Here is a 19,033-nt window from a genome sequence, read left to right as displayed (position 1 = left end):
TAAGTTATCCCAATACCAAAGGCAAAACCCAACATTCCTGACTAAACCTCTATGATCCCAAAATATCAAATCTGAACCATATCTATAAAATCTCATAAGCCTCTTTATGGGTACAACTGAGGCTAAGACATCAGGCACATTTTTTTTAAATGGTAAAATTAAATACTGTTTGTTTAGGGCAGAGATAGGCAATTCCGGTCCTCGAGAGCCTGAGCCAGGTCAGGTTTTTAGGATATCCACAATGAATATGTATGAGATGGATTTGCATGCACTGCCTCCTTGAGATGCAAATCTATCTCATGCATATTTATTGTGGATATCCTGAAAACCTGATCTGGCTCCGGCTCTCGAGGACCGGAATTGCCTACCCTTGGGTTAGGGTAACAACATAATCAGTATTATCTGTTACTCACTAGAAGTTTTGCCTTATTCTGTCCCATATCCCCCTACAGAGATGCTTTGTGCATTCAGGAAAATAAAAAGAAAGGTGGGTTAAATATCTGGGAACTTTCCATAAAATAGAGAAGATGCAAGTTTCCATAGAAAAGGAAGCTCAAGGACAAGGGTTCTTGATATGAAGGAGGAAGTTTCAGAGGAAAACCTGGAAATAACCAGACTTAAGGGCTAAATTCTTGGAACAGGTGGTGAGAGAGGAAAATAACTATTTTATTTTATTAGATTCTTGATCTACTGCTTTTCTGTAGAACAACCACGAGAGAGAATGTAGGGTCTTACAGATAGAGGCAGAGGTATCCTGGCACATTGGGTGAACAAAGAGGTTCATCTATTCCATTGCTATATCCAGATGAATCTTTTCTTGAAACAACTATTTTGTTCTCCAGGAGGCTTTTAGGAAGTTATTTCTGTAGTTGGAATTGCCTTAAATGATGTGGCCTGTTTTACTTTGGGCAGGATAAGATAATTCCTCCAGATCCAATAACAAAAAGTGAGAAGCAAGCCACCCTTCACCAGCTGAATCAAATACTCCGACATCGACTGGTAACTACAGATCTCCCACCACAGTTGGCAAATCTCACAGTTGGTATGTCTTAGAAATTTCTAGTCATTGTGTTTCTGTAAATATTTTAAGTTTTCAATTAATGCAGCCCTTGGTCTCTTGTTATAATGTTTTGTTTCTTTTTGGAACTCATTTTCAACCCAGCCAGCTGATTAATCATTCCCCCTAACTATACCCATGACATCCTGTCTGTCTTGGCTGTTTAGATTATAAGCTCTTTTGAGCAGGGACTGTATAGCGCTGCGTATGTCTGGTAGCACTATAGAAATAATTAATAGTAGTAGTAGGTCTCTTTGTCTGCTCTGTCCCAACAAACAAACAACGATAGAGAATGGCTAGGCAGCTATATTATTTTTCTGGCTACATATCTAACCCAGGCGCTGAAACCAAAAGCAAGCTAATTTCATCATCATTTGGGTAAAGCAGAGTGCCCTTCAGCACATCCAGCGTGTGATACATAGAGGTTCCAATGCAGTAGGCTGTGCTTTCCTTTTAGCATTGGGATTTGCTCCCACTTTTCCCACACTGATCTTAATTTCCACTGCAATAAGACAGATTTGCATGCCTGTCACCTTCATTGTAAGAGGTGTGTCTTTTCCCTGTGAGGAGTTGGCAATCAGTAGAGGTTACAGCTCTGTTGGAGTCTTCCAGCCTTGAACACCAAGAAAAAGCAACTGAGTCCATCTAAAAAAGACCTAAATATGCTTCTGCAGTTACCGTATTTTTTGCACCATAAGACGCACCCTAGATTTAGAGGAGAAAAACAAGAATAAAACCCATTCTGAACCAAATTGTGTCAGCCAGATAGGATGTATTGTAGTTGGATCAGGGTCAGCCGAAGCAGTGACTTACTGCTGCTGAAAAAATAGAGAAATTAAACACAAGGATTACACTCCAATACTGCCAAAACCCTAAACTAGCAACAACACATAAAGGCAGACCTAGTCACATCAAGGTTCATTCGGAGGACGCTCAGGAACACAGACTATACACACAAACCACGTTCAGTATCGTGTGAATGAGATCAAAGTGAAGGGTGCTCTCAGTGTGAACCATCAGCGATAGGAGTCTAGCTCCAACACTTCACTTCTAGATAGAGGCGATAAGCCCCCACCCGCAAACCATCATGGAGCACCCTGAGTGTGCTGGAAATCAAAGCAAAACTTTCACCAATTAAACCAATAAATCCACAAGTGAATAAATCAATGTAGTATAAATCATGTTTTATTGGCACAACATCAAGAAACACACAAGACAACACGACCATACAACAAGGTCGCGAACATCAAATGTACCATCAAACACATTTTCACCCCAACCAAAGAATCCCCCCACTCCCCACCAGTGTTCCCTCTAAGCGGGCGGGTGTTGTGAGCAAACTTTTTTCACCGTGAGCCAAAAATATCGGGCGCCAGCAAGTTATGAGCCAACTCGCCCGATTCTCCTCTCGCCGCCCTGCCATCTGCCGTACGCCTCTTCCGATCGTGCGCTGTGACGAGAAACGTGTGCGCTGCGATGTAATATTTTGTGCGCCAGCGCACGCCAGCGCAGCTTAGCGGGAACACTGGTTCAAATGGTTTTATTTATTTCCCCAAATTTATTTTTGTTATATGCATTGAAAATATTTGATATTGCGTTTAAATCAAAATCTCAATAAACTTGAAACGAGTGCCCGTGAGATTGTGGGAGGGTTAAATACTCAAAACTTAGAAGTTTTTGCTACGCCAGCTTTCTGGTATCTTTACATACAGTGGCGTACCTAGCATATGTAACATCCGGGGCCCATCATTTTTTGGCACCCCCCCCCATCTGTAAGAAAAACATGATTTTTAGTAACAAACCACACGTCACACATGAGTACCTAGGAAAAGGCAGCATCTTACATATTGCAGTGAGCAGTACATCAATACACCCATTGTAAAACTAAACAAGCCAGACCAGCACAGATCAATCCTACACCGTCAATCCTAACAGAAAACCATGTCTTTCGAACACACAGAACACAGAAAACACCTTCGCCTAGTAAGGAATATGTAATCACAAACTAACCCCTCCCTCTTTTACAAAACTGTAGTGTGGATTTTAGCTACGGAGGTAACAGCTCTGATGCTCATAAAATTCTGAGCATCAGAGCTGCTACCGCTAAAAACGCTTCACAGTTTTGTAAAAGGGGGGATAAAATAAAAATACATAGACAAAGGTTAAATTGAACCAGCAAGAAGCTGGACTCTGCATACAATGCTTCACAGAAACAGTGACACATGTCTCCTAAAGCAATAAATAAATAGAAATTTTTTTCTACCTTTGTCTTCTGTGGTTTCTCCTTTCCTCATCTTCTTGTAACTCTCTTCCTTCCATTCACTGTCTGCCGTCTCTCTTCCCCTATATGGCATCTTCTCTCCTTCTATGCCCCTTCCAGAAACTGTATGCCTCCCCCTTCCATCTCTCCTTTCACCCCATTGGTCTGGCATCTCTCTCCTCGCCTTCCCTCTCCCACACCTCTCCTCATAGTCTGGTATCTCCCCTTCCCTGATTCTCTGGCATCTCTCTCCTTTCCTTTTCTTCCATCTTTCGTTCCCCCTCCATGCTCTCACATCTCCCCCTTCCTTTTCCCTTAGACTGGCATACCTTCCTCCTATGCTCCAAGCCCTGGCATCTCCTTTAATTCCCTCCCTCATCTTCCTTCTCCCTCCAGCTGGGTACCGCAACACTCTTCCCTGCAGCTCTGCACTTCCCCACAATTGCCATGCTTCGGTTCCTCTTCTTCCTTCCTTCCTCCCCCCCCCCCCCGCGGGACCCTGCGGCACCATCAACTCTTACTCCCTCTAATGTCGGCCCTGCAGCTCCAGACTTCCGAACACCTTCTCCCCTCCCCCTTTGGATCGCTATTATTTTAAATGTTATAGCCGCGGAGCTGTATCCATCAGTGGAGATGTCTAACCTCGGCCTGCCCCGGAACTCTTACTGCAGCAGCCGCCCGTCTAGGCAGGAACAGGAAGTCACTGTTGCAGTAAGAGTTCCGGGGCAGGCCGAGGTTAGACATCTCCACTGATGGATACAGCTCCGCGGCTATAACATTTAAAATAATAGCGATCCAAAGGGGGAGGGGAGAAGGTGCGAGGAAGTCTGGAGCTGCAGGGCCGACATTAGAGGGAGTAAGAGTTGATGGTGCCGCAGGGTCCCGCGGGGGGGGGGGGGGAGGAAGGAAGGAAGAAGAGGAACCGAAGCATGGCAATTGTGGGGAAGTGCAATCCCCCCAATGCGTCCCCTTACCTTACCTCCCCTTACCTTTGCGACGCGTGTGTGCGCTGTGAAGAGAAACTTTGCGCTGCGATGTAATATTTTGTGCGCGCGCGCAGGCCAACGCACCTTAGCGGGAACACTGCTCCCCACCCACTCCAAATCCCAATCCCCCACCCCAACCCAAACCCACACCATGAGACCCATTCCATACCCAAAAACCCCCCAGCAAGAAAGGATTATGCTGAGCAAGCTGTTTGCTTATGCCGCTCAGCACAGATCAAACAAAACAAGAGAACCAATTCCCATCCTCCCTCCCACAATGTGTAATCCCACCCTACCCCCTGAACTCCACATACGTCCAACCACTCATACCTATCTTCCACACTCTCCCAAACATCCACCCACCAACCCGGGGAAAACAGCTGAGAGCATAAGGTATCAACAACAGAGTGAATTCAAGACCATACTTCTGGCCCTAGGGGAAAGCGAGGAAATGTAGGGGTCCCAGGTCTGCAGGAAAATCTTCGACCGCCGGACAGATAATCGAGCATGGCGCTGCTCCAAGAGCATCAAATTATGAAAACGATTCCTCCAAGCCCAGTAAGCAGGCGCTATGTCTTGCGTCCAAACGCTAAGAATGATCTTCTTTCCTATAACAGCACCCTTCCGGATCAGCAACCGATGTCTCCGAGCAGGCACTCGCAAAGATTCATATCTATCCAAAAGCAAGCCTACCGGAGACATCGGAATAGCGTGACCAACCAGCCACTCCAAAAAGCGGAGTACGGCTCTCCAAAAGACTTTCACTCGAGGGCATCCCCAAAATGCATGAAAAAAGGAGTTGCAACCCAGTGTACACTTAGGGCAGATTGGAGAAGAAATGCCCCCAACCTTGTGGACCCGCTCTTGGGAAAAATACGCTCTATACACCACTCGAAATTGGCATTCCCTCAGTTCTGCACTAATAGAAATAGAAGAGATACGACTAATAAGGGAAGGAAAGTTCAGGGACTCACCAGGTATGCCCAGATCTCTACCCCAGCGGTTCTCCAGAGCCGTATAAGACTTCTGAGGAGTAAGCCGCCGCAAAGCCCCATGCAACGCAGACACCGTCAAGCCACAAGCATAAAATTGGGCAAAAAATAGACGAAATTGGTTACCCAATCGGAACCGTAAGCCCGGGCGCGCCAAGGATCCCACATAATGATGAATTTGCCGGTACGCAAACAGACCTCCCACACCCAAAGAATGAAGCATGGGAAAATCTCCCCAAGGTCTCATCGCCCCTTCCTCATCCAATAAATGCTCAAGAAGAAGAAACCCCTCTCCAGTCCATCGCACAAAGACCGAGTTATCACAGCCAGGCAGAAACTGCGGATTCCCCCGTATAGTCAACTGATCCGAAACTTGATGGTCCCCCCCCAGTAACCCTACCAATGCCTTCCAAGAAAAACGCCACGACCTAAGGATGAAACTAGAACGGAACGCGGGAGGCAAGAGGCGAACAGGTAACTGAGACAGCGAAAACAAGTGCCAAGGAGAGAAAAGAGCATGTTCAAAGTCCCGAAAAAGATAGTCATCACTCTGTAAGCACCAGTCACCCAAAAATCGCAACAAGCAAGCCAGATTATAGAGGCCAATATCCGGGAGCCCCACACCACCGATCCTTCCCGAGCCGAACAGATAAGAGATCGATATCTGAGACTTCTTGCCCTGCCAGAGGAATCGGGTCAGCTGCCTATGAAGCCGTTGAAGATCGCTACGACGCAGACAAAGAGGCAGCAACTGGAGTACATACAACCAGCGGGGAAAAATAACCATCTTATACAACTGAACCCTTCCATAAAAAGAGAGAGGTAGAGACATCCACTTTGCAAAACAACCCTCCGTAGCGGCCAACAAAACATCTACATTAGCACGATATAACCGTCCCACACTGCTCGTGAGTTGCACTCCCAAATATTTGAATACGCCATCCGCCCACCGTAAAGGAAACTGCCCCGGCCACTCCAAGCGCACCGCCTCGGCCGTAGCTAATGCCAAAGATTTATCATAATTCAATTGGAAGCCCGAAAAATCGCCATACTCCGTAAAAAGCGACATAAGAGCAGGAAAGGATTCCCACGGGGAGGTCAAATGAACCAACAAATCGTCTGCAAATGCCGAAATCTTAAACTCTCGGCCGCCAAGAGATACACCCCGAACCGCCGGATTAGCAGAGATTTCGCGAATTAAGGGATCCAAGGTGAGCACAAAAAGAAGAGGAGACAAGGGGCAACCCTGTCTAGTACCCCGCTGAATTGGAAACACCGCCGAAGAAACTCCATTAACCAGCACCCTAGCCAGCGGATCATGATATAACGCAGCCACCGCATCACTAAAGAAACCTCCCATACCATAATGTTGAAGAGTACAAAACAAAAAATCCCACAAAACCCTATCAAAGGCCTTATGGGCATCAAAACTGACCAGCAAAGAAGAAACCTGCTCCCGCTCCACCCACTCCAGCGAAGCCAATATAGTACGTAAATTGCGAGTGGACGACCGACCTTTGACGAACCCAACTTGAGGCTCCGCCACCAGTGAGGGCAAAATACCCGCCAACCGGTTGGCCAACAATTTAGCAAAGAATTTAGCTTCAGCATTCAACAGGGATATGGGGCGATACGAGGAGGCCTGTAATGGGTCCTTGCCGGGCTTAAGTAGAACCACAATCTGAGCAACCCGAAGAGAAGGCGGAAGAGCCCCCTCGCGTACCGCAGTGTTAAACACATCAACCAGAACTGGGGCCACGTCCGCAAGTAGAAGTCTATAGAATTCACTGCGAAAGCCATCGGGCCCCGCCGCCTTCTGCAGCGGAGAACTACCAAGAACCAGCGATAGCTCTTCAACTGTAAAAGGAGCTTGCAAACGCGCATTCTGAGCTTCTGTCACCACCGGATGAGAGACCTGATCCAAATAAAGATCACCCGCCAACGAAGAAACCGGTGGAGCAGCATACAACTCCTGGAAATAATGATGAAACACCGCCGCCATATCCTCATCTTTGTGGACCAAACCACCATCTGCCCGGCGGAGATGGAGAATTGGGGAAAACCCCTTAGCACGTCGAATCAAATTTGCCAGAAGCTTACCGCTCTTATTAGCATGCAAATACAGTTGAAATTTATAGTATGCCAAAGACTTCATAGCCCGATCATGTAATAGTTCCCGCAACGACAACTGCGAAGCCAATAATAACGCTCTATTGATTCCGGTGGGATGAGCCCCATAGCGGCGACGATCATCCTGAACCTGGCGTTCCAGCCGGAGCACCTGACGGTCGCGCCTTTTTTTCTTTCGGCTAGAGTAAGCGATGATCTCACCCCGCAATACCACTTTAGCAGCCTCCCAGTAAAGAAATGCGTCACCCCTATGAGACGCATTTGAATAAATCAATGTAAATAAGTCAATGTAACCTGAGCGACCCCCAAACGAACCCTGCCAGCCGAACCCCCCGAAAAATGCAACCAAAAAATCAAAATAAACCATACAAAAGAAAAATAAATTAAATACTTATCTGCAAATGAAAAAGTCACAAAACTGCAACGCAGAAAACCGCGCCAGGAGAGAAGGTTCAACCGCGCTGGTTTCGGGGAGGAGCCCTTCTTCAGGAACCTGTCCCCCGACGGAAACAAAAACGCTGAGGTCTCTTGGCGCGGTTTTCTGCGTTGCAGTTTTGTGACTTTTTCATTTGCAGATAAGTATTTCATTTATTTTTCTTTTGTATGGTGTATTTTGATTTTTTGGTTGCATTTTTCGGGGGGTTCGGCTGGCAGAGTTCGTTTGGGGGTCGCTCAGGTTAAACAATAAAACAATTAAAACAGGATAAGGCTAAAAGTTTAAAATTAAACATAAAATATTGGTGAGGCAAGGCAGCAGAGGTCTAAGGTGCCAGGTAATAGTCCACCTCAGTGCCATCACTGCGTTTCATGAGCCTATCCTCGGAAAACCGCTTATGGCTCATCCCCTGGTTTCCCGGTTCATGAGAGGCCTCTTCAATGTCAAACCACCTCTGAAGCCTCCTCCAGTCGTCTGGGACCTGAATGTGGTTATCCCAGGACAAGCAGGCATGATATTCTCACATGTGGGTGACGTCATCTACGGAGCCCCTGCGCGGACAGCTTTTCAAGCAAACTTGATTGAAGTTTCAAGTTTGCTACACTGCACCACGCATGTGCATGCCTTCTTGCCCACTAGAGGGCGCATCCCCACCTCGTGGTCCTCAGTTCATTCTCTTCCGCGGAGCCAGAAGCCCTGTGGAAATTGTGCTCTTAGTATTTGCCTTCTGTCACCGCGGCTGTGTCCTTGTTCGACTCGGTCGCTGTGTTTTTCTTTGTTGTTCTTTTATTTCCTTTAGTTTTCGTCAAAAAAAAAAACAAACAAAAAACTTTTCCGTTCGGCTCCGGGGGCTCCCGGTAGCCGCGGCCGCGGGACCTCGCTTGTTCCCGGCCGGTTTTTGGGCCCATGTCCCGTCCTGTGACGGGCTTTAAAAGGTGCACCCGGTGCGATCGGCTCCTTTCGATCACCGATCCTCACCGGTGGTGCTTGCGTTGCCTGGGCCCGGAGCACCCAACCGACGCCTGTTCCCGGTGCTCTACTTTCCAGCAGAGAGCTCTCCGGCGCCGTCGGGCTCGGATGGCGGAGCTTTTTGCCGTTGACCCCGCGGTGGGGAAGGCCTCGACGTCGGCCTCGGCTTCGGCCCCGGCCTTGACCTCGGCCTCGACTCCTTCGTCCTCGCCCCGGGAGCCCGCGGCATCGAAGCCGGTGTCTTCGACCCCGAAGTCGGCGAAGGATAAGTCCTCACTTCCTTCTTCAGTTTCAGCCTCGAAGAAGCCATTCTCGAGTTCCTCGACGGGGGCGGCTGGGTCGTCCTCGGCCCCGCCCCGAGCGCCAAAGTCGGGTGCCCCGCGGGAATACTCGGTACCGAGGTCGCCCTCGAGGGAGCACCCGACGGCCCCGGATCTGCCGACTATGATGGGGGTTCCCGTCTTCCAGGACTTGCTCCGGGCTCTCATCGCCTCGGAGCTGTCCGGGGCCCTCGCGCACCTTCAGCAGGCTTTGGCTTCGACTGCCCCAGCTTCGGGCCCGGGGGGGGGGGGGGGGGGGTTTCGGCCTCAGCCCCGACCTTGCCCTCGCCCTCGGTTGACCAGCCTGAGCGGAGTGTGCGGCCTCGGGACAAGGTGCGGCGAGTTCGGAGGATCTCTTCCTCTTCGTCCTCGTCGAGGTCCTCCCGGGGTTCCTCGCCCTCGGGTCGGCTTCGGGCGAAGCGTCGGTCGAGGAAGCCCAAACGCCAACGGGCCTCTCCTCGACGCCGCGGTCGCTCCTCGCTGACCGGGGCGGAGACCCTGTGCCGAGGCTTTTCCGTTCTTCAGAGGTTGAGTGCTCGAAGGGACTCTTCGCCAAGACGGAAGGGGCGTACCTCGGTCCCCCATACCCCGGGGACTTCCCGAAGGGGTTCCTCGGGGCATGGGCGGTCCCCGACCCCGTCCAGGTCGCTCGGTGCGGCTTCTTGGGGTTCGGGGTCTGGCACGGGGAAGGAACCTCGTTACTCACGCGAGGCTTCTCCTTCCTTCTTGGCGAGGCGCTCGTCTCGATCTCCCTCTCCGCCTTCAAAGCCCTCCTCTTTCTCTAGATTCGTTCTGGATATGGGACGGGCTTTGGACCTTGATCTGGGAGCAGGATCGCAGTACACCAAGGAGTTTTTGGAGGAGCAGGATTTGCCCTCCCCCCCCCGAGAGACGCCTCGGCTCCCTCTCAATAAGGTTCTTACCCAGACCTTTTTGAGGAACCTTGACTCCCCTCTTACAGTCACAGCGGTGCCTTCTAAGATGGAGTCCAAGTATCGCACTGTCCAGTGCAAGGGCTTTGATAAGGCACAGCTGTCCCACCAGTCCCTACTGGTGGAGTCAGCTCTGAAGAAGTCGCAGCCTTCCAGGGTCTCTGCGGCGGTTCCCCCCGGACGGGAGGGACGGACCTTGGACAAGTTTGGTCGTCGCCTCTATTCCAACTCTTTGATGGCGACCAGGGTCCTGAATTACGCATTCACCTTCTCGTCTTATTTGAGACAGATGGTGAAGTCGTTGCCGAGGTATCATGGAGTCATGCCAGATTCCCATAAAGGGGATTTTGGGGCCTTTATGTCCAATTTGTCTCAGCTGCGTCTCTACCTCTTCCATGCTGTGTATGACGCATTTGAGCTCGCCTCTTGTGTGTCCGCCTTCGCGGTGGCGATGCGCCGCCTGGCAAGGCTCCGTACCCTGGATATGGACCCAAACTTGCAGGAGCGTCTGGCCAATCTTCCATGTGTTGGCTCAGAGCTGTTTGATGAATCCTTGGAGGCGGCGACCAAGCGTTTGTCTGAACACGAGCGCTCTATTGCTTCATTGGTCCATCCTAAACCCCGGGCTCCGCCGCAGAAGTCGTTTAGACCTCCTCCGCGGCGGTACCCGCAGAAGTCGACGCCGGCCTTCTCCAGGCCTCCGCCCCGGCGTCTCCAGCAGCAGGGCAGAGCGTCCCAACCAAAGCCTCTGGCGCAAGGAGCGTCTAAACCTGCTCCGTCTTCAAGTTTCAAGTTTTATTAAATATTTGATGAATCGCCTATTAAAAAATTTCTAGGCGATGTACATAATCAGAGTAGAAATATACAAGAAACTAAAATATAACAAATATTGACATATTACACTATAAATTTCATCCAAAACATACATGAGGGGTAAGGAATAAAATAAAGTTACAATGTTGGGTTAGAAAAAAGGGAAAAACAAAAGGCTGGGTTTAACTTTATCAAAACACAAGATAAGGCTATCTCTAAAGCAAATAAACACTTTGAGATTAAAGATGATCTTTAAGTTAGTGTTTTTTTTTTTGGTTTTTTTTTTTTTTATTTAAAAGGAATAAAACAATAAGGTTGAGCCAATATTAAAAAGTATTCTTAGGTCAATTAGGAGTAAAAGCGTCTTTTTGACGTGATGCGCGGTTGGGGGCGGGCCCCCTCCGCACTGTCAAAAGACCCCCTTCCTATTGGGGGCCGATTGCAGGCCTTTCTTCCAGCCTGGGCCGAGATCACGTCGGACGCTTGGGTGCTCCGGATCATCTCCGAGGGCTACTCGCTGAACTTCTTATCCACGCCACCGGAACATCCGCCGGGGTCTTCTCTTTGCTGTCGAGACCAGCTTCCTCTTCTCCTGTCGGAGGCCAGGTCCTTGTTGGGCCTTCGGGCGGTGGAGCCGGTGCCCCCTAACCAAAGGGGACGGGGGTTTTACTCCCGTTAATTTTTGGTCCTGAAGAAGACAGGGGACTTACGCCCCATTCTGGACCTCCGGAGGCTCAACAAGTTCCTTGTCCGGGAGAAGTTCCTTATGTTATCCCTTCCAGTCCTGTACCCTCTGCTAGACTCGGGGGACTGGATGTGCTCCCTGGACCTAAAGGAAGCATATACGCATGTTCCGGTGCATCCCGCCTTCCGCCAGTTCTTACGGTTCCAGGTGGGGGAGTTGCACCTCCAATATCGCGTCCTTCCCTTCGGGCTGGCCTCGTCTCCTCGGGTCTTCACGAAGTGTATGGTGGTAGTCGCGGCTGCCCTGAGATCTCAGGGGCTGCAGGTCTTCCCCTACCTGGACGATTGGCTGATCAAGGCTTCATCCCGGGAGGGGGTTATCAGCAACCCGACAGACTATCATTTTTCTTCAGCGTCTGGGGTTCGAGGTAAATTTTCCCAAATCGCAGCTGTGCCCGGCTCAATCCCTTCAGTTTATCGGGGCCGTGCTGGACACGGTTCGCCTTCGTGCGTTCCTTCCCTCGTCGACACTGGAGGCTCTGCTTTGCCTGGCCCGTCAGATTTTGCGGCAGCGCTCCGTTTCTGCACACAGGCTGATGATTCTGCTCGGCCACATGGCTTCAACAGTTCATGTCACGCCGTTTGCCCGATTGCATCTGAGACTCCCTCAGTGGACCTTGGCCTCCCAGTGGCGTCAGGATCGAGACCCGCTCTCCCTTCCTGTAACGGTGACTCCTTCCTTGAGACGATCGCTCCATTGGTGGACCAACTCTTCCAATCTTTCCGGGGGTTTGCTCTTTCTCGTCCCTCCACATCGCAAGGTCCTGACCACGGACTCTTCGGAGTACGCGTGGGGAGCTCACCTTGATGGTCTGCGGACTCAAGCGCTATGGTCGGCGGAGGACCGTCTTTGTCACATCAATGTTTTGGAGCTTCGCGCCATTTTTCTGGCAGCTCGCGCGTTCGGTCATCTGCTGCGCAATCAGGTGGTCCTGGTACGGACGGACAACCAAGTGGCGATGTATTTTGTCAACAAACAAGGGGGGACGGGTTCTTGGTCCCTGTGCAGGGAAGCTTTGCGCCTTTGGGAATGGGCGACTTCCCAGAACATCTTCCTGTGGGCGGTTTACATTCAGGGAGAGAAGAATTGCCTGGCCGACAAACTCAGTCGTCTTCTGCAGCCGCACAAGTGGTCGCTGAACTCCCGAGTCCTGCGCGAGGTCTTCCACCGCTGGGGGACTCCTCAGGTGGATCTGTTTGCCTCCCCGGAGACTCGCAAACTGCCCTTCTATTGTTCACGGATTTACTCCCAGGACCGTCTTGAGGCAGACGCCTTCCTTCTCGACTGGGAGGGGAGATTCCTTTATGCGTTTCCTCCTTTTCCTCTGATCTTGAGGACGTTGGTTCACCTCAAGTCATCCAGAGCCACTATGATTCTCATTGCGCCTCGTTGGCCTCGTCAGCACTGGTTCTCCCTGCTTCTTCAACTCAGTACCAGGGAGCCTCTACTTCTGCCTGCGTTTCCCTCTCTGCTGTCTCAGAGTCGGGGTTCGCTGTTGCATCCCAATCTTCAGTCATTACATCTAACGGCTTGGTTTCTTTCCCCCTGACTTCGGCGGTCAGGGAGGTGTTGGAAGCCTCACGCAAGGCCTCGACTCGGCTTTGTTATTCCCAGAAGTGGACCAGATTTTCATCCTGGTGTGCCTCGCACCATCTGGATCCGAGTTTGGTTCCGGTGTCCTCGGTTCTGGAATATTTGTTGCATTTGTCCAAGTTTGGGCTGAAGACGACTTCCATCCGGGTACATCTCAGTGCTATTGCCGCTTTCCATCGGCATCTAGAGGGACGTTCTCTCTCTCTTCATCCTCTGGTGGTTCGTTTCATGAGGGGTTTAGTTAATGTTAATCCTCCTCTGAAACCTCCTCCTGTGGTTTGGGATCTTAATGTGGTCTTGGCTCAGCTGATGAAACCTCCTTTTGAGCCGATTGATAAGTCTCTTCTTAAGTTTCTCACTTGGAAGGTGGTCTTTTTACTTGCGCTCACGTCGGCTCGTCGGATTAGTGAGCTTCAGGCTTTGGTTGCGGACCCGCCCTTTACTGTGTTCCATCATGACAAGGTGGTTCTTCGCACCCATCCTAAATTTCTACCTAAGGTTGTGTCTGATTTCCACCTCAATCAGTCTATTGTTCTTCCGGTGTTTTTCCCGAAGCCCCACTCTCATCCTGGAGAGGCTGCGCTTCACACGCTTGACTGTAAGAGGGCGTTGGCTTTTTATCTCCAACGTACCAAGTCTCATCGGAAGGTTCCTCAATTGTTTTTGTCCTTTGATCCTAATCGGTTGGGACATCTGTTTCCAAGCGCACCTTGTCCAACTGGTTGGCTGCTTGTATTTCTTTTTGCTATGCTCAGGCTGGTCTCACGCTCCATGGTCGAGTCACGGGGCATAAGGTCAGGGCTATGGCAGCTTCTGTTGCTTTCCTCCGGTCTACTCCTGTGGAGGACATATGTAAAGCTGCCACTTGGTCTTCGGTTCATACGTTCACCTCCCACTACTGTCTGGACACTTTGTCCAGAAGCGACGGCCGGTTTGGCCAGTCGGTGTTACGTAACCTGTTTTCCTAAATTGCCATCCTCCCACCTGCCCTTTTTTGGTTGGCTTGGAGGTCACCCACATGTGAGAATATCATGCCTGCTTGTCCTGGGATAAAGCACAGTTACTTACCGTAACAGGTGTTATCCAGGGACAGCAGGCATATATTCTCACAACCCGCCCTCCTCCCCGGGGATGGCTTCTTTGCTGGTTATGGAACTGAGGACCACGAGGTGGGGATGCGCCCTCTAGTGGGCAAGAAGGCATGCACATGCGTGGTGCAGTGTAGCAAACTTGAAACTTCAATCAAGTTTGCTTGAAAAGCTGTCCGCGCTGGGGCTCCGTAGTTGACGTCACCCACATGTGAGAATATCTGCCTGCTGTCCCTGGATAACACCTGTTACGGTAAGTAACTGTGCTTTTTATCAGCCCTCATGAAACCTCCGTTTGAGCCTCTTGCCACTACTTCACTCAAATTTCTGACATGGAAGGTGCTTTTCCTCATTGCCATCACCTCTGCCAGGAGGGTTAGTGAGCTGCATGCACTGGTTGCCGACCCACCTTTCACTGTTTTTCACCATGACAAGGTGGTTCTGCGTACCCATCCTAAATTCCTTCCCAAGGTGGTCTCGGACTTCCACCTCAACCAATCCATTGTGTTGCCTGTCTTTTTCCCTAAGCCCCATTCTCATCCTGGGGAGCAGGCGTTACACACGCTGGATTGTAAGCGCGCCCTTGCATACTACCTTGACCGTACCAGGGCCCACCGCTCGTCACCGCTCGTCTTTTTGTCCTTCGACCCTAATCGTCTAGGTCGTCCTGTCTCTAAACGGACGCTTTCCAATTGGCTTGCTGCCTGCATTGCGTTCTGTTATGCTCGGGCCGGTCTCTCACTGGAAGGTGCTGTCACGGCCCACAGAGTCAGAGCTATGGCTGCTTCTGTGGCTTTCCTCCGCTCCACGCCCATCGAAGAGATCTGCAAGGCTGCCACTTGGTCCTCAGTTCACACGTTCACTACCCACTACTGTCTGGATGCCTTCTCCAGACGAGATGGACACTTCGGCCAATCTGTGTTACAAAATTTATTTTCCTAATGGCCAACCATCCCTCCTCCCTCTCTGTTAGCTTGGAGGTCACCCATGCGTTAAGAATATGCTGCCTGCTTGTCCTGGGATAAAGCACAGTTACTTACCGTAACAGGTGTTATCCAGGGACAGCAGGCAGATATTCTTACGTCCCACCCACCTCCCCGGGTTGGCTTCTTAGCTGGCTTATCTTAACTGGGGACTATGCACTCCTCCGTCGGGCGGGAAGGCACTCGCGCATGCGCGGTGCGGCCAACTAGAACTTTCTAGTTAAAAGTGTCCGTACCGGGGCTCCGTCGGTGACGTCACCCATGCGTTAAGAATATCTGCCTGCTGTCCCTGGATAACACCTGTTACGGTAAGTAACTGTGCTTTCTCGTCCTTTATTGCAACAATTTTTGTTCTTCTTTTCTTTGCTTTAAGATAATTTGCCAATAGTCTTCCCGCCTTATTTGAACTTCCATAATACGGAGTTTGTTGGTAAAACAAGTCTTTCCTTACCAACTTTGAAGATAACTCATTATATTTACCCTTTGCTTTTAAAAGAGCCCGTAGAGTATTTTGTTCCCATTTATCAATTAATTTAGATTCCAGCTGTTTAATTTCTTTTTCCAAGTTATAAAATTGTTTTTTAAGTTGTTTTCTAAGAAATGCTGAATATGAAATAATATTACCTCTCATTGTAGCTTTATAATAATAATAATAATAATAACAACTTTATTCTTCTATACCGCCATAATCTTGCGACTTCTAGGCGGTTTACAATCAAGAGAGCTGGACATTCAGCGAGTTACAATGTGCAGATAGTCAGAGGAAATATAGAGTGCAGAAACATTAAGGAAGCAAAATTATAGATATACAATTTGCTGAGTGAGAGTATAAGGTATACAGATTGGAAGAAATTTCCAAGTGGGCCTGTTAGGAGAAGGCCGTGCAATTTGAAAAGTACAGCGAAAATTACGATATGATAATAATAACAGTTTATATATATCACAGAACCAAGAGTTCTATGCGAACTTAAGAGGGGAGAGAGGAAAAGGGTAAGAGGTCAGGAGGACCGTTATTGAGGAGAGAGAGAAGAGCAGGTCAGTTGTTTAGGTATTTCAAGAACAGGTGTGTTTTTAGGCGCTTCCTAAAATGCATCCCGTTATGTTTCTATTGTAATTTCTTCTGTAATGTTAATTTGAAAAAATTCAATCATTTTTAATTTAAATTCTTCAAGGAAATTTGAATCCGCAATCAATGTATTATCGAATCTCCATACAGACCTACTATAATCCTGCTTATCGAAATTAAATTCAATCCATACACCACCATGATCATATAAAATGATTGGATCTATGGAAGCTTTTGTCACTTGTACTATTTGATTTGAGATAAAAATATAATCTATTCTTGAAAAAGATTTATGAACTTGTGAGCAAAATGAAAATTCCCGATCATCAAAATGAAGTATCCGCCATATATCTTTCAAATCACAAGATTGCACTAAATTATCTAATCCTAATGATTTCATAATTTTACTTGGTTTTTTATCCAATAATGGATCCATTACAGCATTAAAATCTCCAGCCACTACTAAATTAGAAGCAGCCAGTGGGAGTATTATTTGTTGCAACTCTTTAAAAAATTCACCTTGACTCGAATTTGGGGCATATACATTAAACAATTCCAGGGTATTATTTCCCATGCTCATTTTCACATGTATCCATCTACCCATTAGATCAGCATCAATCAATTGAAAATTAGCTGTACATTTTTTGTTTATTAGTATGGCAACCCCAGCTTTTTTCCCAATTGCAGAGGGAGAAAAACATTGCTTCACCCAACCCCCCTCTAACTTTTTTATTCTATCATTGATAGGTACGTCTCCTGTATATAATATGTCAGCATTCTGTTGTTTCAAAAAGGCCAGCATTTTTTTTCCTTTTTATTTGATGGTTATCTCCATTATAAATTTTTATTCCCAAAAACATAATCCAACATGAATATTTAGATTTATTTAAATTACCATGAATAGACACCATTACCCAAATTTAAAAATTTTTAAAGTTAAATATTTCCTTACTAACCCAGGCCCCCATTTAAACAACCCCCCCTCTCTTTTCCCTCCCCCACCTCCCAAATATATTGACTACTAAGCTAACTGATTTCACCATATTCTCCAGTAACAAATTCCAGAGCTTAATCACATGTTGTGTGAAGAAATATTTTAAATCTACTTCTCAGTAGCTTCATCGCATGTCCCCTAGTCCTAGTAGTTTTGGAAAGTGTGAACAAGTGTTTCACATCTACCCTTTCCTCTTCACTCAGTATTTTATAGACCTCTATCTTATAATTTGTTTTTATTGTATTGTAGTCAATAATTTATGTACCGCACAACCTACAATCCATGGCCAATAAAAAAAAACATACATAATAACGACATAATGTTGTCATGTGTCCAGATATCACACATACACTGTTGACTTGCTTTGTGTATATCACCATGATAGTTGTCTAGTAGCAGAATATCAATACATGTGAAACTTCATATAAGGAAGTATATATGGAGAATGGAGAAAATAGAATTTAAGTGGTTTAATAGCTATTTTGTCATTGAGAATAGGGGGCAGTAGGACAGAGTTTTTCTTCTTGGTTGTAGATGGCGTAGGGCATTAACTCTAGTAGTGAGTACATTGTTTTATCTTCTTTGGATTTTTCCTTGCTGTGCTGTTTCTTGAAAGTGTTTAGTATATTTTCCTCAATTGATGTTTGTTTGAACTGGCACTATTAATGTTCAAAATTCACCAAACGAAGCAACCACTCTTAGACAAATTCCTCATTCCCTATACACCATCAAAATTCCTTAGATCGGCTGATCAAAATCTTTTGACTATTCCCTCTAAAAAAAAATAATTAGTACACGAAGAGCAGAAATCTTCTCAGTAACTGCTCCGCAAACTTGGAATAACCTGCCTTCTTTTATCAGAGCAGAAACACGGTTAGATAAGTTTAAGGGCTCTCTTAAAAAGTTTATTGTTTAATGATGTGTTTGAGAGCTTAAGTTAGCGCCAAACATAGAGCTCTTTTCCAGATTTAATTAACTCTTCCACAGTGACAACTCAGTCTTTACCCCTCCTTCTGTTTTTACCTTATCTGGTTCCTTTTCTATTACATTTCTAGTTCTACCCTTCTTCCCCTCTGTTCCTCTCAGTGGTAGTCTTGTATGAACTATGTATTTTAACCCTGATTTTAATTGTAAATTGCTTAGAAATCTATATAAGTGTTTAATTCAATTTTAAATAAAACTTGGAATCCACACACAGAGCGGTGCAAGAAGTGACTGTTATCCATTTTACAGCTAACGGACGTGTGAAATTTCGTGTTGAAGGTGAGTTTGAAGCTACATTGACAGTGATGGGAGATGATCCTGATATTCCTTGGCGCCTCCTTAAACTGGAAATACTGGTAGAAGATAAAGAAACTGGAGGTAAACAGCAAATACTTTTCCCACTTTTTATCATAAATATTCAGTTAAAATGAGATCTGTCTTGCATTCCCCTAATACAATTTACGATTAGATTAATTTTTGCTCTAAAAAGATATGAAAGTATAAAAATCTTCATTGGTTAATGGTTGAGAGGTAAATTAAGTTTAAATCAGCTTGCATAGTTCAGTTCATCGTATATTGCAGACTGACTCTTCAGATAATCCAATTTTGCTTTTTTCTTATTTGCATTATTTTTCCACCAACTTATGTGGTACTGTATTAATACATTTTCCTCAGATTAAATGAG

General features: G+C 47.4%; 1 protein-coding gene across 1 annotated transcript in view; it reads left to right on the top strand.

Annotated features, from left to right (window-relative positions):
* The window catches only part of MED14 (mediator complex subunit 14), a 219,484-nt gene that overhangs the window by 42,803 nt on the left and 157,648 nt on the right, over positions 1–19,033 (top strand). The window contains 2 exon segments of the mRNA XM_033948560.1: positions 913–1,042; positions 18,598–18,726. Of these exon segments, the coding sequence (XP_033804451.1) occupies positions 913–1,042; positions 18,598–18,726 (259 nt within the window).

The sequence above is a fragment of the Geotrypetes seraphini genome, chromosome 6, assembly GCF_902459505.1.
Source record: "Geotrypetes seraphini chromosome 6, aGeoSer1.1, whole genome shotgun sequence".
NCBI lineage: Eukaryota > Metazoa > Chordata > Amphibia > Gymnophiona > Dermophiidae > Geotrypetes > Geotrypetes seraphini.
The sequence above is the reverse complement of the archived record's forward strand: the minus strand, read 5'-3'. Positions and strand labels throughout refer to the sequence as shown.